This window comes from Siphateles boraxobius, unplaced genomic scaffold, assembly GCF_051911475.1.
Source record: "Siphateles boraxobius isolate OS27281-9 unplaced genomic scaffold, OSU_SipBor_1 13, whole genome shotgun sequence".
Lineage (NCBI taxonomy): Eukaryota > Metazoa > Chordata > Actinopteri > Cypriniformes > Leuciscidae > Siphateles > Siphateles boraxobius.
Genome location: NW_027508733.1, coordinates 19,813,649 through 19,839,739, shown reverse-complemented (window position 1 = coordinate 19,839,739; position 26,091 = coordinate 19,813,649). Strand labels below are relative to the sequence as shown.

The window sequence follows — 26,091 nt, the reverse complement described above, 5'->3', positions numbered from 1 at the left end:
TAATCAAAGAGTGAAATAATCATTCAATTCAATATTTATTATAAAAAAATGTGGCTTTCCCATCATTTCCACCACATTGTACAATTTTGCTTCTAATGTACAGTATTTTCAAAAGTTACATTTGTGTAACATCAAAGAGATAACTGTTGGTGAAAAGTTGAAATATGTGAGACGAAATCAAGTTAAACAGCCTATCATATATTGTTTGTCACTTCAATTCAAACTGTTATTTTGTCAAATTATGCACGCATATTTTGTCATATAAATATGTGGAAAATATTTCTTTATATTTAGTATACACAATACGAATTATGTAAGTATCTGTTAGCATGAGATTGAATTCCTATGAAAATGTACAATGTATTATCAAAATAAATGGGCTGTTTAAAGTAATTATGAAATTGTGCGGCCATTTAGCAATCTCTAGAAAAAACAACCGCACAGTTATCAGATCCAGAGCATCATTTTTAATTTGCTTTGCACGTTTTTCTTGGCTGATTTAAAGCACCAACATATTTTGGTGAGGACATTACAGACATCTTTCTCTTAGCCACTGCACAACATAAACATTGTATACTTTGCAAAAGTTCAGAGTGATAAAAATCCTGTGCTCCATGAACAGATGAAAACAAAACAGAAGCAAAATGATATACAGTATGAATACATTAAAACACACACACACTGGCAAAATTAGAGATATTTCAACTGAATCAACAAACTATGTGAACAAGTTTACAATTAAGCTCAGATCCGCTTTGTAAATGTCTCCTTTTTAAAACGTCAACAAAAGCTAAAAAAAAAACTCAGAAATTTACAACAGAAACCACATTTCCATTATAAATTAGTGAAAGTGCCATTGTATTTAAATAAGAAAGCATGCATTGGAGGAACAGATAAGTTTGGTTTTATTAACATCATTTGAGCTGCTGAACTGCTCTTGCAGGGTTGCATATTGTGGCCAGCTCATTGGCATCCACTGCAAGTTAATAAAAAATAAAATTATGAGTTCAACATTGTCCCTCTCCTCCTAAAGTCCTTCATATGCAATAACATCTACATCTATGTTTATACCATTCATGTTTTGTTAAGGTTATAGGTAAGAATTGCATTGTAATATTTTTGAAATTGCACTCTTGATGCATTAGCTTACACTTGAAAATAACCAGGGTATGGCCCGAAAAGAGAAGAAAGCAGGTGGAAGCACAACGAGACCGCACACAAAAGAGCAACTTTCTTCTGAAATCACTGAGCAATGGGAAAGAGGACAATGATAAAGATGTATTATTTCTAAAACCCTTTAAAAATACCAAAATTATCAACAAATAATGCCATCATATTTTGTGTATCTATTGCACAACTTTTTTCCCCTTACAAAAAAAATCCATTTAGAGAGGAACACGGTTTTACATTAAAGTTTTTTATTCCTCTGGTGACATCTCTCCCATTCTCCAAAGCAAAATGAGCTCACGGGAGACCCAGGGGGGGATGGATGAATTTGAGGGGAAAATATTTGCATGTTTTGATTTCCAACTTACAGAAGCACCTTTTGGTTTCAAACTCGCTTGTTTTTGGCACTGAACTTTGTCAGCGCCGCTCCGCCACGTGAACTACAAGCGTGTAACCGCAGGCCGATCAGCTGCGTTCTTAAAAAAAAAGTGGTCAGCAAATGATCCAGACATTCATGGGCCTGTCTGCCACACACACACACACACAAACAGAATCCTGGACCTACAGCACACAACACTTCTTAATAACAGAGACATCAGTTTATCTACACATTTACAATTGAGACGCATCAGAATTTACAATTAAGGAATTCATGGACCTACATATCTTAGGTAGCTCATTTTATTAGTCTTAATGGAACAGTTCAACACTGTCATTATTTACTCACCTTCATGTCGTTCCAGTCTTTTTTATGTGAAACCCACAGATGTTTTCCAGAACGCTTAAAAAAAAGTGGTCCAATTGTGCAATATATTCCAACTCTTCTGAATTCATACGAAGGCCCAAATTTAACTATAAAAGCTTTCAAAAATAAACTAGGCATGGCAGATCAGACATTTCTGACTCTAAACATAAATGCAAATTAGATTTCAGAGCTTCAGGAAAGAGTCCCCCTTTCATTTTGTTCTGGTTCTCTCACCAAACTATCATATGAACTTGGAAACAAGCACATGGTTCATGTAGCGGTAGATGTAGCAGTAATGATTCATCAAAATTGTTCAACGATTAAAATAACAGCAGTCAAGATAGGAACGACATGAAGGTGAGTAAATAATGACATTTTCAGGTGAACGATTACTTTAGTGATCTTTACCGCCAAAAGTTCAAGCCTCAAACAATTTGCGCTCTTTCAGACCTTCCTGAGCATAAGGTGCAAAAAGTCAACTTTAGGAGTGGCAAATGTGCAATTATTACAACACTGCGTACCCCAAAGAGCTATTCCCACAGGTTACACATTACATTACTGTAGGGAACTAAAAGCTCTGATGGTTGGTGTTCTGCAGATTCTTCTTGCACCAATACGACACACAGCTCAAAGACACCTTTGCTTGATAAGCAGGGCCACGGTTTTATTACTGGTCTGGCAATGATGTTTGACTTCACAATGACTTCCTCTGTTGCTTGACCTGCATCTTTCACAAGATAAACTGCTACAAAACTCCAAGTATGCCATCATTAACCTCAGCCATTTTATACTAACTAAACAGCACAAAGAGCCAGAGCTTACAAAATGCATACTGTAAACACACATACACATTCGCCATTCAAACATACTTAAAATGAAGGGAAAAAATGATTAGAGCAATTTGAAAGTGATTCAGAACAATGAACTGTAGAGGTCTGTTTGCATCTGCACTTACAACAACTCAAGGACAACAAATAAAGTTGCCACACATTTGCATCCCAAAAAGCGTACGCGTATCTACATTTTATCAGCTCACATCTAGGCTACGTTGTCAGAAAGTGCTACGACTGTTTTACGTTGTTCGGAGACTGTTCGATTTGGACAAAACAGCCTTTAAATCGTACGCAAAATTGACACGAATAGTCACCAATTAGATGAGATTTGCAAAATGAAATAGGCATGCATGAAAACCTGCACGTGTCCTTGGCAGAATCATGCCAATGGTGGCGTGTTATTGCACTCTTTTTTTCATCAACTGCCTACATTTTGAACATCCGCTACATCGCAGCAGAAATACATCAGCCTCCACATTCATTGCCCAGGCCACCTAAAAAAGCAGCACCCTATAATACTCATGTCAATTGAAGCTTAGAGCTTATTATTTCACTTAGTGTGTATATATTTATACATTTATATTGACTAAATCGTATAGGAGCCACGAGGACTAAGTTCGTGAGAATCGCTTAGGAGCGACTCCGTCGGGTTAAGATGGAAAGAACTTGAAGGTAGATGAGTAGAAAAACAATACATCAAAAATGAAAGAAAGGTTTGGTTTTAAGCTTCAGCAGCCGTACGTACTCAAGTCGTAATCCCTCGCCGCTGTGCTCAAAGGAATTGTCTAAACACATAAGTTAGATTTCTGATTGTTTCAAATACAATGCATACTGAACGGTATGGGGCCTCAGCCTGGCTGTTCAAGCCCCAAATAAATAAAAGGTTTCTTTAAAACAACACACTTATAAAGGCTCAAAAAACATTAAGAGACCAATGAACAAAAAAATAAAAAATAAACGAAGTGCTCACATATTTAGATAAAAAGGATTAAATAGAAAAGAATGCATCCAAAAGTGCCGCGGTTCTAGTTGACGACGCTTTGTCAAGAACCTGAAGCACGCTAATACCACCGCGATCGGGCCACGCTCCCCTGCACCACGTCTCTCATACTATGGTCTCGTCTGCTGTCTTTTTCAGCAGCTTTGTGGAAAGCAGGGAATGCTGGGTAGAGTGTGCACCCTTGGTATCAGGAATGAGCAAGCGGACTTTCTGATTGGTTCGTCTCCACTCGGAGTACAACTGACAGTGGTAGCGGAATGAGACCTGAAAAACAAGGAACATTTTTTGGTTTAAGAGATTAAAATGGTGAATCTCATGAAGAACATGCCTGGGTGACATTTCATGGGAAAAATCAAAAGAAAAAAATTTCAAACAAGAAATTATAGTAACATTCCCTCCAACTCTCATTCTGGAGTATGAGGATCATCATGTCAGGACACAAAGATGTTTTTGTATTAAAATCAGCATAAAATAAATGCATTACAAAACATATTACAATATATGTATAACAGTAAACAATTTGGATTTTTCTAAGAATTACAGTAATGAGACAGGGGGTTATTTGCATTACGGTAATGAGAATCAGACTTTTTTTAATGCATTATGGTAATGACTCATGAGTACAAGATTTCTTTTGCGTTACAGTAAAAAGAATGAGATTTTTTGCCAAGTTTCTAAAAATGCAATAAAATTTCGGACAAAATGCAAAGATTGGACAAAAATGTTTTGATCCTGAGACTTCCACAGAAGATATATTAACATGTTTAAATATTTAGACCACTTTTATTATTTATTGCTATCAGGATGTAAAGAGAGTTTCAACGAGTATAACAAACAAATTGCCTACCCTACCTTTAATCGCGATCTGCTGTATAACGTCACAATCTGTGTGCATTATGTTTGGATCTGCCTGAAGTGTACATATTGAGTAGACTCACTCCCTCTGTCAAAATCAAGGGGTCGAGGGTCTGTCCAAATAAACTTCCCTTGCCCACTTGATGTTTAATGCACTTCAAAACATCAGAGGGGATTCCCTTGAGGGAAAGGGCTTAGGGAAGTTATCGAGTGTATTACTAAAAGTGAAGTTAAAATGCAGCCCTTGAATAAGCTGGTTCAGGTGTGTTTAAATAGGGTAAGAGTTAAACTCAGAAGAACAGTGATCCTCCAGGAACTGAGTTTGACACCTGTGATTTACACTGTAAAGCGGTTACATGCTTATCTTAGAAATCAAGTCAGTTACAAGGTACAGCAAGCTAAGTCCAAATTTTATACTGATTCCATTACTGCAAACGTAAAACAGCCTAAAAAACTATGGAAAAATCTTAATGATATGGGATCAACCGCAAAAGCAAAATCTAAGTCTGGTAAAGCGGGGCTTATTATTGAAGATGAGATGCGTTTTGATAAGCGGCGGATTGCTTGCCATTTTAACCATTACTTTACAACCGTTGCTGCTAGTTTGGTCAGTAAATTGCCTGATGCTTCTGACAAATTTGGCATAAATTTTGTTAACTCCTTTTATAGAAGTAAAAATGTCTCTGCAGATGCATTTGCAATTAGTCCTGTCTCAGACGATAAAGTAAGAGCGAGCCTCTCCACCCTGTCAGTGAATAAGGCCTCTGGCTTGGACCTTATTCCCTCAAGGTTTCTTAGGGATAGTGCTGGGGTTACATATAGTATTCTTACCCATATTATAAATTTGTCCATAAGTCAGGGTGTTTTTCCAAACGATATGAAGAATGCCAGGGTGGTTCCTCTTTTTAAGAAAAATAGCAGAGCTGATGTTGGAAATTATAGGCCAGTATCAATTCTGTCATCTATATCAAAGATTTTTGAGCGTCTTGTGTATGAACAGGTGGAGGAGTATCTCATCAGGCTTGATCTATTATATGAGCTCCAGTCTGGCTTTAGAGCTGCATATTCTACCGACACCTGTCTCATTCACTTTTTCGACTATGTGCGTCAGAACTTTGATCAAGGGAATTATGTTGGTATGCTACTACTTGACCTGGAAAAAGCATTCGATACTGTGAACCACAAGATTTTGATTTCTAAATTACAGTGCATGGGTTTTAGTAACTCAGCACTCATATGGTTCACTTCTTACCTAACAGATAGGACTCAAGTCTGTGATGTTGAGGGGACCCTCTCTGATCCACAGAGTATAACATGTGGGGTGCCCCAAGGTTCGATCCTGGGGCCCCTGTTATTTTTAGTACATATAAATGATATATCAGCTGCTGTACGGTGCAAGGTACTATTATATGCTGATGATTCTGCTTTACTTGTCCCAGGGTGTAATGTAAAAGACATTGAACATTCTCTTGGCATAGAGCTTGAGTCTGTCAACCAGTGGCTAGTAGACAATAAGCTCTCTATGCATCTGGGCAAGACTGAATCAATCCTGTTTGGTACAAAAAGGAAGTTAACAAGATTAAACACCTTAAAGGTGATGTGTAATGGGTCTGAAATTGTATCCAAATCAAGTGTCACATATTTGGGTGTAACATTGGATCAATCACTTATAGGTGAATCCATTGCAGCAAAGGTTTTAGCTAAATGTGCCTGTAAGTTGAAGTTTTTATATCGCAAGACAAAGCTTTTTGATTTCTTTGTGAAGAAATTATTGGTACTAACTTTAATTCAATGTCATGTAGATTTTGCTTGCTCTGCATGGTTTTCTGGGTTGTCTGTGAAACTTAAAAACAAATTCCAAGTGCTGCAAAACAATGTTATTCGGTACTTATTAAAAGCACCCCCCGTACTCATATAGGTAGGGCGGAGTTTACAAGAGTTGGTCTACTACCTGTACATCTAAGAGTAGAACAACTTAAGCTGAACCATATGTTTAACATTGTTAATGGTCATGCCCCGAAATATTTATGCTCTAACTTAACCATGGTCCATACGCAGCATAGTCATAACACTAGGGCCAGCATCCGCTCTTGCATAGTTCCTAGAACTACTAATGCTATAAAAAAAATCTTTCTTTTATACTGGTACCATAGCATGGAATAGTTTGCCTACTGCTATAAAACTCCTATCATCACGAGGGATTTTTAAAACACAGGTCAAGAAACTTTTATGGAACAAGGTGAATATTTATTGATAAATTGGAGAGTTTTTGCAGCGTTTTTATTTTGTTTTTATGTGATGTTTTTTTTACCCCTCTCCTCATACTGTATGTCTTTTTAGTCTGGTTTGTTTGCTTGTTTCTTGTCTATTGTTTCCTGTGTGTAACACCAAGGACCTTGCTGGAAATAAGTATTTTACTTTAGCATGTTATCCTTTGGATTACTGTCTTTTATCGTCTTGATCCAGAAATAAATCAATCAATCAATCAATACAGTGTCAGGAGCGAGATTTTTTGCAATACTTTATTGAGAACCAGATAATTTTTTTGCACTGCAGTATTAATAAACAAGAATTCTTTGTATTACAGTAATGAGAACAAGATTTGTTTCTGGACTATGGTAAAGAGAATGAGATATGTTTTGCATTGCAGTAATAAAAACAAGAAATATTTGTATTACGGTAATAAGAATAAGATTTTTTTCGGACTATGAGATATTTTTCGCATTGCAGTAATGAAAACAAGAATTATTTTTATTACAGTAATGGGAAAGTGTAAACATATTAACACAAATTATTATTTCTAATTTGTTTTCTATGGATTTTGGGAAGATTTTTGAAATATGACCCAGACATGTTCAGACAAGTCAATTTAAGCATTCTGAATAAAACATGTAAATCCATTTGAATGGTTTGTAATACACTACCAGAGTCCAGAGGACGTAGATGGTGAAGAGTGCGATGGTCAGAGCGATGAGGCCGACTGCCTCTAGGCGACTGTTGAAGTGCAGGTGGTCCTGTGCGCCCCGTAAACACAGCCAACCAGAGATGGCCGCCAGGGGCGTTATAAACAGGAAGCACACCATGTCACAGAAGAGGGTGCGCTTCTCATTCCGGGGGCCCGGGTCCCGAAGCCACTATTGAAATATGATGGGAGGTTTAGTGATAATGTTTTAAACAGTAAGGGTGTTACAATATCGTGTCACAATATATTGCAATACAAAAATGCAACAATATATATCGTGGATAGTTCACCCAAAATAAAAAAAATTCAGTCAGTACTACATTAAACTACTATACATAACGTTGAATATAATGTATAATAATGCAATGAGGGAATATTTGTGGGTCCTGATAATGCCAAATGTCTTATGTTACCAGTAAAAAGCCTTCAATAGTGCTGAAAACAGGCGCGCTCAACTCCCAAAACATTTGTGGGTGCGATTTATAAAAAACTTTTGTGGGTGCGAGTTATAAAAAACGTTTGTGGGTGCGAGTTATAAAAATTGTTTTTGGGTGCGAGTTATAAAAAAGTAATCAAAATTAGGGCTGGGAAAAGATTAATCGCATCCAAAATAAAAGTTTGTGTTTACATAATATATGTGTGTGCACTGTGTATAATTATTTTGTGAATATATATATATATATATATATATATATATATATATATATATATATATATATATATATATATATATATATATCACACACATGCATGTATATATTTAAGAAATATTTGTATGTATATATTGTATATATTTATTTATAACTCATATTATATATAAATAATTTTTTTATATATAAATATAATTTTTTTCTTATATGTATACATGCATGTGTGTGTATTTATATATACAAAATAATTATACACAGTGCACACACATATATTATGTAAACACAAACTTTTATTTTGGATGTGATTAATCTTATCCCAGCCCTACTCAAAATATAACCAGTACCAGTAAAATGCCTACAAAGTTATTTATTTATTTATGTACATCTTTGATTTGTCAATCATATGTCTAAATACATCTAGTCAGTGACAGAGTGCAAGCATATTTGTCTAAAATAATTCTGCATTTTCAACTTCAGAATCCTCAATATTTTGATTCTGGTGTCACTATTGTCCTTTGCATTGGGTTATCAGCACCAAGTCCAAGTCTATTCATTTACACCCACAATGTAATATTAAATGTAGCATTTTAATCAACAGTTAACCTTTCATCATATGTCTTGGAGTACCGCAATTATATCGTATCATGATATGTATCGAATCGTGACATGAAGGTATCGTTACACCCCTAATAAACAGCAATTTTTTCCCAAATCCAATAATCAATATTACAATTGACATTCTTAGATACAGACCAGTTTGAACAATATTTTTACCACTTAATTAAAAAAGTGCCCAACAATGCTATTCAAAGGTAAAGTAACTTATATAAATGCATTGTTTGGATAATTTCTCAACTGAGACATGTATAGCTTGACAATTGACAAATTACATGACGAATCCAAGATTTAAATAAATAAATAACTTTGCAGGAGTAGAAATGGCATAAATAACAACAATAATAATGACAATTATTATTAAACATGTACATGTATATAAATGTACAATGGGAAAGTGAGGCGGAGCCATGCAGACGTGGCTAAAGGTATTAACCTTTGTTACCTCTGTGAGGGGTCGGGGCCGGCGCTCAATGGTGAACTCAGTGTGGCACAGCTCACAGTAGCTGGTGTTCGAGGAGGACAGCCACTTCTCCAGGCAGCTCTTGTGGACCGTGCCCAACGTGCCTGTGCAGTCGCATGGCGAGAGAAGCCCCTCGCTGTTGCACACGTCTTGACCCTCGTGGCAGATCCGACAAATTGGCCGATCACTAACAGAGAACAAAGTTAACAGCTTTATCTCTCAGAAATGAGCATCATGTGACTGTATATTAAAACTACTACATTAAATTGCATGCTTAATATTACACTAAATATTGTTTTGATTTGTTCACCTCTGGGTGCCCAGGGCTTTGATAACAGTAGATAGCAGACGTCCATCCTTGGCCGTGACCTGGGTGACGTATTGGGCCCGGCAGTTGTCAGCCTCCTCCACGGTTTTGGACAGGGCAGCGTTGCCAGTGCAGTCACACAGGGAGCCTGGGAGGTGGCAACACTCCCCTGTGGTCATTTCGGGGCCGTCCAGGAGGGCGGGGGGCAGGGGAACACCGGGGGGAATCAGGGAGCAGCCTCGCTCCCACACCTCAAGTCACAAAGACCCTACCACTGCAGAGAGAAGGAACATTTACACTGTCATTTTGAGGGGTAATAGCAGGTTTTTGCAAAATTGTGCAGGAAAAAATGGTTAATTGTCTATCATCAGTAGTGTAGTGATGTATGAAGCCCACGGCCAACACAGGAGTCAATGCTGTGCAATGCTGTGAATTCATGTGAAAATCTGCATGAGTAAATATCTCACCTATATGCAAATTTCCAGATTGTGTGGATTCGTAATGAAATGACTTTATTAACTCACAAAAATCACTGAACAACAGAAAACGCGACTGCACCTTTATTAAATAACTATAAATTTAGCTATTAACACAATATTACGTGTTCAATACAAGTTTAGTTCAATAAACAGCATTTGTGGCATAATATTGATTACCACAAAAAATAACTTGTCCATCCTTTTCTTACAAAATAAGCAAGATACAGTGAGATACCTGCAAAGGAAGTGAATGAGGCCAATTTGTAAATGATAAAATCCTTACGGTTTCAATAGTATAGCTATAAAAACAATGTTTTTTGTTTGTTTTTGTTTTACAATTTAAAGGCCAATTCACACCGCACAGACAAACGGCAACAAACACCAACAAACAAGTTAGCTGTTGGTATTTTATGAAAAATAACTGTCATGTTCACACAAGCGCAACAAACACTGATTGAACATGTTCAGTCGGGTGAAAACAAACTCCGACCAACTCCAACAGACGCCAACAGGGGAAACACACTAATCCAACAAAACCCAACGAACGTGTTTGTTGGCCTTTGTTTGTGCGGCGGGAATTGGCCTTTACAGGGGTAAACCCTAAAATGATTATTTAAAAAGCTTTACAGCTCAAGTTTTAAATAAGTTTCTTTTATTATTTAGAGTTTATTTTCAGGACCATATTTTACTTTTAAACGTGCACTATAAAAGTCGCACAAAAAAGAATGAATTGTCCACTATATTCCAAACTTAGTGTCAGAAACATTTTAAAATCAAAAAATGGATTTTAATTGTTTTCAGAGCTTGACAATCATAATCACTACATGCTTTTACTCTGTGTTAAAAAAAAAAGTGCAGCTTGGACATTCTTCAAAACGTCTCCTTTTGTGATCCACAGAAGAAATTCAGGCAAGGTTTAAAACAACGTGAGGAGTTATTAACACAATATGTCATTATAATCAGTGTTGGGTAAATTACCCAAAAAAGTCTACTCATTGCATCTTCAACCATGTTATTAGATTACTGTACTAATTAGTCCTCTCTCTAAAATGTAATGCATTACTTATTACTTTCTAAATCCCATATCAACCTCAACCAGTTGACCAATACAAAGATAGACATGAAACTGCTCTTTTAATTCTTTGAAATAAATAATATAAAATTGCATAAATTATTATCGAACTCACCACAGTATTTAAAGGAACATGGTTACATTAAAAACATAAATAAATGAATAAAAAATGAAGAGTAATCCATTACTTTACTTTTTCAATGGACTAAAGGATCTTCAAGGGACCTTCATCAAATATAAGATTTTAATGTTTGTATACAAATCTCTAAATAATCAGGCCCCCTGTGTACCTTGCAAAACTTTTGATTCCTTATAATCCCCCTAGAGCATTGCGCAGAAAATCAAATACTTGTGGTACCAAGGACTAAATGCCTTCACAAAGGTGATCGCGCTTTCGCTGTTATGGGAATGAGATTATGGAATGAGGTGCCTCTATCTATTAGATCTGCTAAATCTATATCAGTATTCAGGAACTTGCTCAAGGCCATTTATCATTGTGATGTCTGTGGTGTGAGATTTGTTACTATGTATGTTTTATATTTTCTTCTTTTTTTATTTTTATCTAAAGCAATTTGGGCAACGTCGGTTGCATTTAGCAGTGCTATATAAGAAAGAAAGAAAGAAAACCTAGTGAGCGGTCTACCTAGAAAGCATTATTTAACACACATTTTGTGGGATGACAACTTGCTGGACTATGAAATCTAAATCAAACCAACATAGCATGGGACTGTACAGAAAGAGATACAATAAATGAACAGCATAAATGCACTGCCATTTTAGATTAAAGGCTCTCCAAAATGCAAATTATACACACATTTCTTCAATGTTTTAAATGTTTTATAGATTTCAGAATATTATTTTAAACAGAAATAGAAAACGCAGCGTTGCTTCGGAATTTTCGTCAACAGCTTTATGAATAACCGTATTACGAGAAGTGCCTATTGTTATTATATCTAAGGGCTGTTCACTGCTCATGTGGAGCTTTACGTGTTGAGATGGGAAAAAATATGGTTTGATTTGAGAATCATACTTTAACTGAAGCACTTATCTTTAATTTAGCAATAGTTAACAAAATGTGTTTATGCATTACTTCCTGTAATATTTCGTTTGTGTGTAAGAACGTGTACTTTTATACACTGTCTTTTTTATTTGTATCCAATATATTAAATCCACTAGTGCTGCCATAGTGTGAGTCCACATTGACACCATCTGATTTGGTTTGATCTGATCTGTCTGACACTGGTCTTGGGTGGGCCTTTGACACACATCACAAGCTTCAAATGAAACATAAATGTCCTCTATTACAGCGCTAAATGTTGTATAGATTTCAGACTATTCGTTTAAATTGAAATGAAAACGATTAAATACGTATTAAGACACAGTCAGACTGAATGTGGAATAATGGAGCTGCATTAGGCTGCTAACGTTAGTTACATTAGCCATGTAGCAAAATATGCCACCAAAGCCTAGGGTTATAGATTAAAACAACATTTATTGTCTAATCTTACCTTCTGAATCTCCATGTTGAGCTGTTGTGTTTAAATGTGAATTCCTTCTGACGCTTGTTTTGAAACGATAAGGTAAAGTACAAGTCTTGTTTTGGGTTTGATCCTTTCAGAAAACGACTCGGCTCGGCCTCCTACCGACGTCTCTGATTATCGCTGTGTAGTGTGTACGATAAGAGCGTAGAAGGAGGAGCTTATATTTTTTACAGTCTATGGCTTATATACGCAGCGCTGCTTCGGAATTTACGTAAACAGCTTTGTGAATAACCGTCATCCGAGAAGTGGCTATTGTTATTTCTAAGGACTGTTCACTTCTCATGGGGAGCTTTTATGTGTTGTGATGGAAATATGGTTTGATTTGAGAGTCATTCTTTAATTTTTTCATTATTTTTTTAGCAATAGTGAACAAAATGCGTTTACACATTACTTACTGTAATATTTCAGTTTGGTGCATAAGAATGTGCACTTTTATTCCCTGTTTTTTTTGTTTTTACCAAATTGTTTAAGAAATGTAATCTAAAAGTTTTTTTTAATGTGTCAAAAAAATGTAGGTTTTAAATTTTGTGCTTAATTTACTCCCCTTTTGTCATTAGATTGTTTAATGTTGAGAATCATTCTTTAACCTAAAACATACCTGTCTTTATTTAGCAAGTGAACAAATTTAATAAGTTATGACAAACTTAATTTAGTGCTTAAGATAAATTCATTTTATTCCTGTGTTTTGAAGAAACGTCATCTAAAAATCTTAATTTTATTCTTTAGATGAGTAGTTTTCTTTGATATGAGGCTGTGGTCACATTGCTTTTGAACAAAATTAATGTTTTTTTAAAAATGTGTCTTGAGTCAATTATTTATTTTTGCATGTCATTTTTAACAAGTTTTGGATTTAAACACTTGAATTAAAACTAGTTTAAAATCCTAAATAGCAACTGTATAATGCTTTTTCTTATTAACAAAGCCATAATTAAAAAAACATCAAGACATTAATTTTGACATACAGATAAACCATTGTTGTTTTAGTTATTTTATTATAGATTCATTAATATTTTGAATTAGCTTTTATTTGTATATATTTTTAGTTCTCATTTTAATTTTAGTTTAATATTTAGCAATTTCATTATGTTCTTTTGTCTTTTTAAAAAAAAAAATGAATATTTGATTTATTTTTAATTTTATTTTAGTTCATATGGATTTGCAAAAACAATTAAAAACGCTGTATCATTAATGCCAGCTCAGTAGTTGGTGATGTCACTGTAAGGAAACACTACGCGACTATAGATTGAACACATAATACACATGAGCTTGACGTCACCATTTTCACAAAGTCACATATTTGAAGTTTACACAAAGACAGTAACGGTATAATTTTCAAAAACATATCCTTTGAAACCGGTTTTCAAAAGTGTGTATTTTCAGGCCCCCAAAACACTGTTATCGTGTAAATGGACGGCTGATCCGCATAAAAAGTTTTACGGTTTTAGTTGAAAAAAAGTGTCGTGTAAACAGCCCCTTTGTTAATGATAACCCCGAATAAGTCAGAGGTCTTAATTTGTATTTAACCTGGTGTATTCCTTGTGACATGGAAATTAAACTTTTATGAAAAAGCAAACTTTTGAAAAATTGTTTTAGAGTTTTTTGAAAATGATGCCATTATCGCCTCACAGTAAACTACAAAAACACAAATTTGTGAAAACGGTGACATCATGCGTATGCATTTTACGTGTTCAGTCATGTGCGTAGATTCTTCACAAAGTTGACATCGCCAATTACTCGCCTGGCATGAATAATAGAGCATTTTTAGATCATTTCTCGTCTGTACCTAACCCTCAATAGACACACGAGTCATGCCAACCATGGTGCATGTGACACTTTTTTTTTAGGTACTGATTCAGACATACATATCATGCTGTGACAGGCGTGTTGTGCAATATGGAGTCAAAAAAATAAATCATGATTGTAATTGTGACAGTAATTTGGTTTATTTTCCATTTTTTTGTAACCTGATAAAAGGCAACACAGCTGTTGTGACTTCATGAATGTGTACATGTCACATAACCACACTTGAAAAAGGCATCTTAATCACAGTATGGGAAAACATAAGGCATTTCCAAAATAGCCATATCACTTAAAGTCAAACAATCGATATATAGTGACGTTTTCACAGACCCGGGAACAACTGACCATCTAAAAAAATGCAGAACATTGCATTTTCCCACAGAAGAGATATGATACCTCAGCAATGCAATGAATAGTTTATATATATATTTAAATATATAACTGTTATTTGAATAATTTCTAATGAAATGCTTAGTAGACGCATTTACATAACTGCTATATATACGGCAATTTGAACGCATCAATCAAAATTGCACTAATTCAAAACCAGTCAGCCCTGGCGTAAAACATTGCAGAATAGGACGTGTGTTGAATAGGGTGTGATGCTTGAAATGTTTGAGAATTGAAATAAAGATGACAGCAGCCCTCCTTTGGTATCCCCGCGATCCAAACAAGACGAATTCGCAAAACGTGCACTTTTTTTTTTCAAAGAACTTGCCCATTTAAGCTCAAGTCAGACGTCCCCTCTGGGATCTGGCTTAACAGACAGTTTATGTTAAGTGTGGATCCCAGAGATTACCCATGAGTGGCTGGAAGCCGAAGACACACTGATCCCTCACCATCCCTTTTCCATAGGAGCGGATCACACGATCAGCGCCCGAATAATCACTTCCGAGGAAAAACATTTTGCCGAGCAAACATGAATTCAGAGAGTGGATAATAATAAAGAAACAAAAAAAACACATACCCCCCAAAAAAGGACAAGGAATGTTACCTAGAGATTCACGCTTCTAAGGGACATCTAGAATTTGCGTGGAAATCACAAGAAGGTAAAAAGAGGAAAGAGCCGTAGCCATAGCACAACACACAGGAGCGAAGCCGAGATAAATAGAGGGGAACTGAACCCCAAGGGTCGGGGTAGAGCCGGGGGAAGTGGGGTCACAGGTTCTGACAGCACTGAAATTTGTTGCCCTTTAACCCATCAGTAGTGGGCGGCACACTGATGTCCACTACGTTGTTCCCGGGAGACTCGTCATGCATGGACCTGTCGGCGATCTGCTTCTGTGACACGATCCGATAGATTTCTGCAACGAAAAGAGCCCAGTTACGTTACGAGACATTTCATTTGAGATGCCCAATGGGAATGTGTTACGGTGTGGTCACATTTATCGCAAATTTTCCAGGCAAAATCCAGTAATTTCAATTCCAATCCACTGAATTTTGCACAAGGGCAAAAGATTTCCCAATGGGTTTGACTTGATCGGGCAGATTCGGCGCATTGACCAACAAAAATAAATTTACTTACAAAATGACTTGCATTCTGTCTACTGTGATCGCACCTTTAATCAGGATCAGGACCCACCTGTTAGTATGTTTTTAAAAGCCTCCTCCACATTTGTGGAGTCCAAAGCCGATGTTTCGATGAAGGAGAGATTGTTCTTCTCTAAATAACACAAGATGAGAGATATTTTAACGCCTGAAGTAAATCTGTTCTTATCCAACATCATAAAAAAGCCGGAGGAGACGCTCACCTGCAAAAGCTCTGGCCTCATCGGTGGGCACGGCCCTCAGGTGCCTCAAATCGCTCTTGTTGCCCACCAGCATGATGACAATGTTGTTATCCGCGTGATCCCGCAGCTCCTTCAGCCAGCGCTCCACATTTTCGTAAGTCAGATGCTTTGCAATGTCATAGACCAGAAGAGCTCCTACTGCACCCCGGTAGTACCTGTAAACAAGATCCACCCAAAACGCATACTGAAAATGTATATCATACAGGATCATATTCAAATTCATACTCAGTAAAGATAAATGGATGTAAATGTTTGTTCTGACAATGACTCAAATATTATTCTTTACTATGTGATGCAGTACATTAAGAATAAAAATATTATAGAATTATTATTTACACTATAAATAATTTTGTTAGTCACTATAAAATAATTTTATAGATGTACTACTATTAGTAAAACAAATAAAAATAATAGTAATAAAATGAGAATATATTATATAATTATATATCAACCAATTATCAACAATTACTCTGAAATTACTTATACTATTTAAAAAATATATATAACTGATAATCATATTTCTATACAAGATATAAAATTATAATAATATTGAATAGAAATAAAATTAATATATATATTTTTTATACATTATATTAATATACATTTTAATATGATCTTAGATATGCTTAATAGAATTATTACTATTGATAAATTATTATTTTATTATTATAATATTATTATTGCAACTACTACTATATATATATATATATATATATATATATATACACTATATAATACTGTAATTTATATATATATATATATATATATATATAAATTACAGTATTCTAAATACTAAATGATGCAGTGATTAATACAATTATTATTTGTAATAAGTTTTGATATTTAAGTTTTATAGAATTTAAACTATAAACCAGCAGCAGCTACATCAGTACTGTATAAATACATTTGCATTTTTTTTCTAGAAATGTGTTGCATATAAACTAAAAATTCTTGTCATGGAAGAGCAATAGGAAGATTTGTAACTAAGAAGATATACTGTATGTGTTAGAGAAAGACATAATAGAGTGTAAAAATGAACAAGCAATTTTCAGTTTACATGTAACACATTGCTGCAAAAAATAATTATCTTTATCTAACATACAGTTCATATCTTTTTAGTTACATATCTTGCTATTGCTCTTCCATGAGAAGAATTTTTAGTTATACAGATGAAACTCGAAAAATTAGAATATTGTGCGGTGCAAAAGTTTGTGTATTTCAGTAATTCAAATTAAAAGGTGAAACTAATATATTTAGTATATAACTATATACATATGCATGATTATACTTTTCAGAGGGCTGACATTTCTGTATTTAAAATCCTTTTTTTTATTTCATGTAATATTCTATTTTTCTGAGATTTTGAATTTGGGGTTTTCATAAACTGTAAGCCATAATCATCAAAATTATAACTTCTGCATGATATTCTAATTTTTCGAGTTTCACCTGTATGTAACACATTTCTAGAAAAAAAATGGACTGTAAATATACAAATGTTCATATTCTTTTTGTTTACTACAGTGTAGACTTTTCCAAGTCAATTTTACGTACTCTCTGAATCTGTATTTAAACAGACAAAACTGACATTCTTGTACAGTATAAAAAGCAGAATCAACGAAAATTTGTAAAGAGGGGGAAATAATTATTTGATCATTTTTTATTATTATATCACCAAAAAAATCCTTTTAAACCTTATTTTGGGACCTACTGTGTGTGCTGCCAGTGCTCATGTACTCACGCGGATGTGATGGCTCTGTATCGCTCCTGTCCTGCTGTATCCCAGATCTGAGCCTTTATGGTCTTGCCGTCCACCTGGATGCTGCGGGTTGCGAATTCCACACCAATGGTGCTCTTGCTCTCCAGGTTGAACTCATTTCGAGTGAAACGGGACAACAGGTTACTCTTCCCCACACCGGAGTCTCCAATGAGTACCACTAGAAAACATAAGAAAACATCAGGCTGTTTCGAGCAAGACCTGATATCTAATAACGCTTCATAGCTGCTCTTACAAAAACCATATTCATAGTGAAGATATTATAGCCATCCATCACCATACGAATAAAACATAAAATGAAGGCCAAAAAAAAAAAAAGAACGGTCCTTGAAATTAAACCACAAACCAAAGTGTGCAACCAAAGCATATACAATGTCATCATTTGGAAAGCAGAAACACTAGATTAGTCAGTCATCCTGGTTACTTCAACATGACGAGGCCAGAGAGATAAGAGAGAAGCCATAATCTACAAACACACACTTCCACTGTCATTTTCCTTATGCTCCATCAATTTGGCACCATAAAAACTGAAACAGGCTTAGTCAAATTGCATAAAGAATGAGAAATGCATAGAAAATATCAAACAGCTCATACTGTGTCTGTTGCAACGAGGTCACCATTCACTTTTCTAGATGAAACCTGAAGTAATACACGGTTGTAGATAAACTGGAGAAACACAGGTCAAAGCTTTCAACAAGAAATCTTAAGAATAACCAATGTGGCACATCTGTGAAACCTCTACAGACAGTTATTTGTGGTTTCTCACTAACTCAAATTTGTTAAAGGTTTAGTGTAAAAACAGGAACCCAATGGAGCCCAACAGGAACAAGACGTATTTGAATGGGCAAAACACACACACAAAAGTTTACAATGACGTCATGATCATCTACCGTTATCAACTTCACATTACAGAGTTCATAAGTCAGCTTAATGATTTAACTAAATTACGAGGTCTAAATAAGTCCCAAAAACAAAAATGCGTACAATTGCAGGTTAATGGCCAAATTTGGCCTGTAGAACATCAAGAAGGGACTCTTGTGTAATAAACGACAAAAAGTTTCATATGGCCTAACTTAGCAACACAACCACACTAAATATTAAGCAACACATTACTAAAACGAATAGAAAGTTGCCCGTTTTTCGACGTTATTGGTTTAGACGCATATTCCGCATTAGTGAATTGAACAGATTTTGTTCATTCTTTAGGTACGAACTGCTTATATTAAAACAGATAGTTTTATATAGTTCACTTTAGCTTTTAATGCAGTTTGAGAGCTATGTAGCTGCTTAGCTAACATAATACAGACTAAATTAATCGAATTGCATAATGGTTTAGTGAACAATGTCGATGCAAATCATGAAAATCACTATTTAAATTTATTAATCTACTTTCAACTTTTGATTCTTTGAAAGTCGCCGGTTAATATTTCTATAGTAATGTCAGCAACCTAGCATTCCAGCTAAACCAGCTAGCCACAGTCATCAGGAAACTTGCCTTTTTATTTGATAATAAAGGAAAACAAAACACGTCAATATTTCTCTTTGATACTACATTAATCACTGACCTTTAAACAAATAATCGTATTCGTCGTCACGGGTCCCCATGGTCGGTTTACCGCACTGAAATGGTGTTGTCGTTGGCGACGGATCTCCCTTGATTAGCGATGTCCGATTCGTGAACGAATCGCTTTTGAGTCGGATCTTTTTAATGTCCGTCTGAACCGGTTCACAAAACAAACCGAATTGATTCGAACCGAAAATTACATTCTATTTAGGACAGAGCTGATTTTATATACACAGAATTTCATTAAAGCACGCAAAAACGTTTGCAGCATTGAGTGTTGTATACGAATTATATCATCGATTTATGGATGGATGGTTGGATGAATGGATAGATGAATGGATGGATAATAGATGGATGGATATAGATATAGATGGATGGATGGATGGATGGATAGATAGATATATAGATAGATGGATGGATATATGGATAGATATATAGATAGATGGATGGATGGATCTGCTGTTCACTGGACTCTGCTGTTCTGATGGATCTAGTTCTCTGTTATGACTAAGTCCAGGGAAAGGGAAAAGGTAAGGGCAATGTTTTATAGGAGGAGCTTGTATGCTTTTTTTCATATTGGTGTATGATCTTGTACGAAGAGCATTTCAGTGTTTGATGCACAAAGATAGGCTACAGCTAAAAGGTAAGCTTCATAGACTATATATAATATCATAAATTATGAATATAAAAATTGTGATGTTGTATCTGCTAATCTAAAACACATATTTATCGTAAGCCTAATGCTATCGTTTTCCAACACGAAAGTTTCTCAGATCGAAGTGAGTATTTCACTTTTAACAAACTGTTATTATATTGCAGTAATTAAATAAAAATAAATTCGTCTATTCAGTCATTCTTTGTCTAGCTGATGTAAGTTTCGTTTCTAGTTAAACGGTCTAGTTTCTGACAGGGCGCTGAAAGTGAAACCGAATGCAAACACTGCTTATCACCAGGGTATATTTTGTTCCATCCTGAGCTCCATCTGCGATACCATGGTAGAAAATAATGTTAAGTTAAAAATGTATTAGTTTATGCTGACATCAAATAAATAATTGTTTACTCTTAATCTAATTTGTTAACTATATTATACCTTATATTTCCAGTAAATTAAGGAAAGATAGTGATTTGGTCTTCTTTTTTGGGGGGGAATAAATTTGGTAACAGGATGGAATGGTTATAAGCTTTATGAATGCAGTGAGTACATCTAATCATGATGTATATGTAAATAAATAAAATAGGACTCAAAATTGCACCCTGTTAGTGGAATGTGCTGACTAAAAATATTAATTCATTAAGCTTAATTTAAATTGTATTATTTGCATGTCTTTGTCTTCAAGGATGCGTAAAAGACAAGTCAGAAATGTTACCACGGACTCCCTCACTTCTGATTTAACAGAGGAGAAAATAAATCAGCTCTGTGCCCTGCTGGGGAATGTTGAACTGACTCTTCTCTACAAAGCTTCTGTTCATGGATATAATGCTTCTGCCTTCCATCAGCGATGTGACCGTCAGGGTCCCACTTTACTTGTAGCGTACAACAGATCAGGCTACATCTTTGGTGGATACACTAGTGTAGATTATACTCAAAGTGGACGGCAAATAACAGATGAGGAAGCTTTCCTATTCAACCTTCAAGGCAAGATCCCTGTGTGCATCAAAGTTAACAGTGGATATAATGCACGTCTTGATGATGCTAGAGCACCCAACTTCGGCCAACAGTTGTACTTTTGCTACAACAACCAACCAGTTTTGTTAAATCAAGGACAGAATGTAAATGGTGGATATGGTGGATTTGGTGGATTTGGAGGGGGGGTTAATCCATTCGATTTTAATCCTGCCACACTGTATGGGAACGACACTCAGCTGAATGAATGTGAGGTGTACAAAGTGGAACAGAGTAAGTCAGAAAAAAATGTTTATACATTTTTATTGTATTTGATATACACACATATAGTTGTGTAGAGTAAATTATAGAAATTCAGAGTCCAGTATCTTTAAATGTACTGCTGTTAATGTTATGGCGAAAGTAAGTTGTATTATAAAACTTCCTCAGAAAAAGATCTTCAGATCAGTGCCAAGATGAAGCCATGGAGAAATGTTCAGTGGACAGCAAAGTAAGTTTTTACTCAGTAATATTTTGCTGCTGATTTCATACAGTACTGTTATAATAAAGTTATGATCTCTGTTGTAGACAAAGAGACGAGCTCATGAAAATGATCAGGAATTATAAACCCATGATGACGTCTGTGAGTCGGATCAGAATCCTAATGATCGGTCCTGTAGGTGCTGGAAAATCCAGTTTCTTCAACTCCATCAACTCCGTCTTCATGGGCCGCATGACCAGTAAAGCCATGTCAGGATCTGCAGGCACTAGTCTCACCACACAGGTACAGATTCAACAGGATTCTAGTGTTTCCTACAGAAATCTCTTCAGGTCGAGGAACAGCTCTTGATGACTTCAGATCTTGATGTGTTTCTCTCCTTGTTTGGTAGTTTCGCACATACCCAGTGAAAGACGGTCGTGAAGGAAAACCTTTGCCGTTTGTGTTGTGTGACACCATGGGACTCGAGGAGCAATCAGGTGCAGGACTGGATATTGATGACATCAGCAGCATTCTTCAAGGTCACGTACCAGACCGCTATAAAGTAAGTGCACTATTCTCCAGAATGAAGTATATATAAATAACAATGCTTATTTCACTCTAAATCCTCTTGATTCAGTTCAACCCCACAACACCATTTCAACCGGAAGAGCAAAAGGCTTCCAGACCTGCATCTCTACAGGAGAAGATCCACTGTGTGGTGTACGTGATCGACGCCACCAAAATCTCCCTCTTTCCCACCAAACTAGAGGAAAAACTCACTGCCACACGCAGAAAAGTGAATACACTGGGTAAGTTAAGACATTTTTTAGATATTTGTTATATCAAAGATTCATTGTAATCTAGTGACTAACATACTTGCGGTTTGTTGCATAATTCTTGTCTTATGCCAAATGTTCCAAGACTAACTAATGGTTATTTACACATTTTCAGGCATTCCCCAAATGGTTTTGATGACAAAAGTAGATGAAGCATGTCCTGATGTGGTGGAAGATCTTCAAAATATTTATATCTCTTCTTACATCAAGACGAAGGTGAGGCATGATCACCCGATCACATGGACTTTTCGTTCAGGACTCAGTGACTTGTTGTTCCTTCACAAAGTCACTCTCCATAACCTTCAACCTCTCTTAAATCTGGCATTGTATAGACCTTATGTAGCCCCGCCCCTTTTCAGCGCTGCGCTCGTTGTCTTTTGTCTTCCGGTCTGTATTTTCACAGTGCTCCTGCGTATTTATAAATGAACGGCTCGTTTTAAAATCTTCCCTGTCTACTGACTTTGGTTAACTTTACATCAAGTAAATCCACTTCAAAAGATAATTACTCCTGGACAGCAATGCCATAGAAAATATACAGAGCGACCGCAAAAACGGAAGTTCAAAGACAATATTCTAAAGATCTTGTTTCTCGGGCGCATAAGGTCTATACTACGAATATTGTTGGTTTTGTGACAAATTGCTCATGCTCATCTTAGTCACTATGGATAGCAATGCCTGCTAAATGTATAAATGTAAATGACATGTTGTTTTGTGTCTGCAGGTGCAGGAGGTGAGCTCTCGGTTGGGAGTGCCGGTGTCTTGTGTGTTACCGGTGAAGAACTACAGTCAGGAGCTGGAGCTGGAGCTCAACTGTGACGTCCTGCTTCTCACCGCTCTACAGCAGATGCTCAACTTTGCAGACGACTATCTGGATGATGTTGGTCCTATTTAGGACAATCTTATAAAGTGCTACTAGTGGAGTTTTATCTCCCTTTGTAGCTGATTTAATATTATATTTGTGTTTAACCTTGTACTACATCAATGTACATATCTAGATCACCACAATAAGGCATCTTAAGATTATTATGTTCTCTTTGTCCATTCTATTTCTTTAAGAATCGTAAATACTCATTCAAGGTAATGATAGGAAGTGCAAACAAAGTTCTTATATCACTTAAGCATGTTGCATTATTGCTGTTGATTGTTATTATTTTGTAACTGTAAAGTATGCGCGCAGAATCATGAAGTCCGCATTCCTTAACACAATAAACACACGTTAACAAGGGTTTCTAAAGCCCCAACCTTTGACTCTTCCAATTCTAAATCTTCCGTTAGCGCCAGCCAGTCTGGAGGGTAGATTAGTTTGTGACACCTTTACAGCGTAATGAGTCCCCACAGAGATCCTCGCGCGATCCTGATTTGTTCGCGAGCCAACATCCAAGAAGACCGTTATCTCCAAACCCCCCCAGCGAGGAAGGAATGCCAGATGCGCAAATGGACAACACACACACACACACACACATATATGCATCTATAACATTAAAACCCAGAAATGAGTGATTATGAAATGTAAACATGATGTATTCCTGTATGTTTGAAGTTTATACTGTATCCTGTCTATCTAGGACTGTTAGTTATGTAGTTGAACCTTGCGGACTTCTATAAAGGTCTAAGAGTTTATATATATCCTTGTATGCGTAACAAACACGGAGTGATTGGTATTAAACGAAATCGCTCAACTTGCTCGAGCCAAATATATGTAAGAAGTTAATGAAAAAAATATTCTACTATGTTTTTCCCATCTTTGTAAGTGAAAGGCCAAACGCTCGTCCTCATAAAACACGCGAATGAGGTCATCATATTAAGACAAAGGGAATATCGGGCGCCAAAAATCTGTGAGTTGCTATTGGACTGTGCTTCCACAGAAAGGGGCATTTAGTTTAATTTTAAAAGACCGCGACACGGCTCAACTCGCTCTCTTCTTCGTGCTACTCTTCCTGTGTATGTCCTGCGACCTAGTCGCCTTATTTTATCTTCGGTTTTATTTTACGTTTAACTCAGTCTTTTATTTGATGCTCAGTTCTTGTCGGCAGACCGAACACAGCATTTTACGTTTTGATAGAAGTCCTATATCCTCCGGGTGAAAGGACTCCTCCACAGCATACCTTTAAGACTTTAGAATTTCCCGCGAGCAAAACACGCCCTCGAAACACTGAAAGGACGCTTCCAGCTCACCAACTACGAGGACATCCACACCCACACACGTCGGCTTGTCCAGCGACATAAAGGTCCAGTGCAAGTATAATTCAATCCAGATTCCAGCGCGTTAAAGTGTGTATTTTCCTTGTTGATTCTTAAGGTTCAACTGTGGTAACAATCTTTGTTTTCCTGTCTTCTACTTTTCTTTCTTACTGTTTTTGTTTTTATTGTTCGATATATTCATTTTAAATGTAGTTATATTGTCTAGTTCATTTTTATTAAACCCATTATACTCTTGATTGTCTCTGTTTGTTGGTCACGGAACAAAGCCTCTTTAATGTACGATCTAAAGCTACGAGCTGATACTGATAAAGTTAACTAATTTGATTAGTAAACTGATACTAAGGATAAACCTTTTTGAGAATTGGTAACGAATATCGAACAAGCAGCTCGGTGGACGAACTGATTAGTTGGGATAACAGTTGCAGTAACTCTATTAAGGTATTCTGAAAATTAATATAGCCCGCCTGCATATGAATTATATACTTAATTAATTACAATTCGTTGTGTTAATTAACTATATATCTCTGAAGCAGACGCGTGAGCTATATAATCCCTATTTGGGTGAATTTTATGTATGATGATCTAGTTCAGGCCCGTATTCAATCACTGTTGATTCCAAATTAATAATTGTTGAATATTTGTTCCCCAAACCTGAGCTAAGTTCCTTACATAATTGGTGGAGAATGCGGGCACATTTTAAGCTTTGTTTGTGAACAACTATTGCAGTGTCAATTTTGTGTATTGTGTTGTTAACTTTGTATTCGAGCGCGCCGCCGCAGCGCGACCTCCCTAACGAACTACTAAGGCACAAGCCGATTGCCAGTTCAGCATTCACGGCGGCTAAATATATGTTAACATTTATTTTGCCGCTGTGAATTACTCAAGTAAACTTCAGGGCCATAATATTGGAATTTGTTCCTGTAAAGACAGAAGTTCTTTACCAATTTTGATATCAAAACCGCCTGTTAGAATTGAACATTCTCTCAGCGCGAGAGTAAACCTGACCAGAGCGAAGTTCCTCTCGTCAATAGTAAAAAGGCCTGATATTATAATCGTTAGATAAACGATAACTCTTGGTTGAATATTGACTTAGCTAATCAATCGAAACCTAAAACATTTAAATCAGAGTGCTATTGTGATTAAATGTTTACGAGAGCCGGACAACAGAAGTAGAATTCCTGTGTCCATATTTATGCGTAGTGCAAACCTGCCCATAAAACCTGCCTTTGTGCAGTAGGGACACCTATATAGCACCGAAAATCCGCCGAGATTTGAAATTGTATCTTTGTGATTTGTGCAGAAAGCCTAAGAGTGAAAACTCTCCCAAAACTGAAATCACACCGAATGCAATT

At 36.1% G+C, this 26,091-nt stretch overlaps 3 protein-coding genes across 5 annotated transcripts; 1 reads left to right on the top strand and 2 right to left on the bottom strand.

The window, feature by feature from the left end:
• Nucleotides 1-447: 447 nt before the first annotated feature.
• On the bottom strand, nucleotides 448-12,824 carry marchf2 (membrane-associated ring finger (C3HC4) 2). Of its 2 annotated transcripts, XR_013203343.1 has the most exons (6): nucleotides 12,657-12,822; nucleotides 9,601-9,871; nucleotides 9,273-9,477; nucleotides 7,525-7,734; nucleotides 2,306-4,009; nucleotides 448-1,889 (listed from the first exon to the last, which is right to left on the bottom strand). XR_013203343.1 is itself a non-coding variant. In XM_077226392.1 (5 exons), exons 2-5 carry the CDS (start codon nucleotides 9,774-9,776, stop codon nucleotides 3,851-3,853), a joined length of 750 nt encoding a protein of 249 aa, XP_077082507.1. In that variant the 5' UTR covers nucleotides 9,777-9,871; nucleotides 12,657-12,824; the 3' UTR covers nucleotides 448-3,850. The 2 variants fall into 2 exon arrangements, 1 of the variants encoding a protein (XP_077082507.1); XM_077226392.1 differs by having other exon boundaries at nucleotides 448-4,009; nucleotides 12,657-12,824.
• A 1,783-nt stretch (nucleotides 12,825-14,607) lies between these two features.
• On the bottom strand, nucleotides 14,608-19,754 carry rab11ba (RAB11B, member RAS oncogene family, a). 2 transcript variants are annotated; one of them, XM_077226395.1, is made up of 6 exons: nucleotides 19,619-19,750; nucleotides 18,648-18,719; nucleotides 18,018-18,213; nucleotides 16,241-16,434; nucleotides 16,072-16,152; nucleotides 14,608-15,793 (listed from the first exon to the last, which is right to left on the bottom strand). In XM_077226395.1, coding segments are annotated over exons 2-6 (618 nt in total). In that variant the 5' UTR covers nucleotides 18,649-18,719; nucleotides 19,619-19,750; the 3' UTR covers nucleotides 14,608-15,647. The 2 variants fall into 2 exon arrangements, with proteins under 2 accessions (XP_077082510.1, XP_077082509.1); XM_077226394.1 differs by lacking the exon at nucleotides 18,648-18,719 and having other exon boundaries at nucleotides 19,619-19,754.
• Nucleotides 19,755-20,141: 387 nt separating this feature from the next.
• LOC143735963 (interferon-induced protein 44-like) lies at nucleotides 20,142-24,973 on the top strand. Its single transcript, XM_077226391.1, has 8 exons — nucleotides 20,142-20,260; nucleotides 20,955-21,514; nucleotides 21,671-21,731; nucleotides 21,809-22,004; nucleotides 22,111-22,263; nucleotides 22,339-22,510; nucleotides 22,653-22,753; nucleotides 23,259-24,973. The coding sequence occupies exons 2-8, from the start codon at nucleotides 20,956-20,958 to the stop codon at nucleotides 23,427-23,429; spliced, it is 1,413 nt and encodes a 470-aa protein (XP_077082506.1). The 5' UTR covers nucleotides 20,142-20,260; nucleotide 20,955; the 3' UTR covers nucleotides 23,430-24,973.
• Nucleotides 24,974-26,091: the final 1,118 nt, after the last annotated feature.